The following is a 1868-nucleotide window of genomic DNA, read 5'->3' as shown; positions in this document are numbered from 1 at the left end:
TTGGCTACACAATGGGAGTTGGTTTGGAGGAATCGAAAGAGCAGGTCGAGGAGCAACAATATGACGATAGCAGCTTCGACGAATGCGATACGCCGGCCGGAGTGCTGTCCTCCAAATTTGATAAAACCGATTTGGCGATCAACACCAACCCGCTGCCGTACGGCAAGTACACGCTGATTGGCATCGATATAGATACGACGGGTCGTAGACTTATCGATGAGATCGTCCAGATCTCGGCCTTCACTCCGGAGCGTCAGTACGCGCAGTACATTATGCCGCTCATGAATCTGAATCCGGCCGCTCGCCAGCGGCATCAGGTTCGCGTGATCACGGTCGGTTTCTTCCGTATGCTGAAAAGCATGCAGACTTACCGTGTCATGAAGACTAAGATGGAAATCGCGGCTTTGAACGAATTTTTGGACTGGCTGGAGGAACGCCTCCGAGAGGACGAAGGATCCGAAGGAATTGTGCTGGTTTATCACGAGCAGCGCAAATTCGTGCCATACATGGTCATCGAGGCGCTGAAAAAGTACAAGCTACTTGACCGCTTCACGCAGTCGGTCAAGTCGTTTGCCAACGGTTTTAGGCTGGCAGAGGAACGATGCAGTAAGACGATCAAGTACTTAACAATCCGCCAGTTGGCGAAGATTGTTCTGGACGAGAACGAAAACGCTCGCGATGGCTTCGAGGGCAATGCTACCTATCGAGCAAAGATGGCGTTCGAAATTTCGAGACGCTTGGCAACCAGTAAGTAAATGGCGCCTTCGCCATTTTTAAATCACTTTTTTCGTAGTAATGGCGGTTGCCATGATGAACATGATTACAGCTTGCTTAAATGCGTTCTATTTTTCTACAGAACCGAAGGAAAACACTGAGCAAATCTCAGCTTCTACTCCGGCGGAAACTGATCAAAGTTGCCCGACATCGGTTGAAGAAACTACTTCTTCTACTCCGTCGAGTGACCCCACATCTGGTTCTGAAAAGGTAGAAGAGTGTTCCGAGCAATCCGATGCGGAGCAGAAAGTGGTTAAGGTCGACGATGCCACGTCCTCGGCCGCAGCAACGGAATGTTGTAAGGCGCTTACCGAAGAGGAGCGAGAGAAGATGTGCGAAGTGTTGTGCCAACTGGCTTCCCCGATTTCTAACGAAATATCCGAGCTTGATGAACAAGAGAAGATCCTGTTGCGTCAGAATTCATTGCGTCCGGTATTTCTGCTCTACTTTAAGACGACAATCTACCATCGGTAAGCAATTTATCTCTAGCATTACCCCTGGGCTCAAACTTAAGTGTCCACCACTGACCAACGTTGCGCTTTTTATTGCAGGGTAAAGGCTGTAACGTATAGACGAGTAGTAGCAGAAACTGGCCATGATTACGAATCTCTTCGTCAAGTTTGGCAGGAAAGCAAGCGTGAGGGTTTGGAATCTATCATCAATAGCATTGCTGAGTTAAAGGAAGAGGAGCGTACCGAGCTGCTGGAACTGCTCGATTGCCACTACGATCCGGACAAGCAGGCATTCCAGCCCATCGTAAAGCGCAATAAGCATAATACAAATAGAGGTAGGCTTATAATTATCTCTAAAGGGGTCAGTTAATATTTTCAAATCTCTCGTCTCCTAGGGCGTCCTTTCTTCAACAAGAATGGCAACGTACCGAAACCCCAGAATACAAACAACGCTCACGTCAGCAAGGAAAACCGAAAACCTTCTCGTAATTACGATAACCAGAATAATTTCTATCAGAACAACAACAACAACAACAATGGGGGAAAGCAGCAAAAACAGCAGCAGTACTTCAACAACCAATCTTCGCCTGAATCGGGCATGCGGAACGAAGGATCTCCTGGAAAACGGTTCCGTTCGCGCCA

General features: G+C 48.1%; 1 protein-coding gene across 1 annotated transcript; it reads left to right on the top strand.

Moving 5' to 3' along the window:
* Nucleotides 1-11: 11 nt before the first annotated feature.
* LOC128277073 (maternal protein exuperantia-like) lies at nucleotides 12-1862 on the top strand (the record flags this gene model as incomplete). The annotated part of the gene is made up of 4 exons (XM_053015521.1): nucleotides 12-747; nucleotides 857-1244; nucleotides 1326-1561; nucleotides 1622-1862. Coding segments are annotated over exons 1-4 (1601 nt in total), but the record flags the coding sequence as incomplete, so codon positions are not given.
* Between the last annotated feature and the right edge of the window lie 6 nt (nucleotides 1863-1868).

Source organism: Anopheles cruzii, unplaced genomic scaffold (assembly GCF_943734635.1).
Source record: "Anopheles cruzii unplaced genomic scaffold, idAnoCruzAS_RS32_06 scaffold03720_ctg1, whole genome shotgun sequence".
Taxonomy (NCBI): Eukaryota; Metazoa; Arthropoda; class Insecta; order Diptera; family Culicidae; genus Anopheles; species Anopheles cruzii.
The sequence above is the reverse complement of the archived record's forward strand: the minus strand, read 5'-3'. Positions and strand labels throughout refer to the sequence as shown.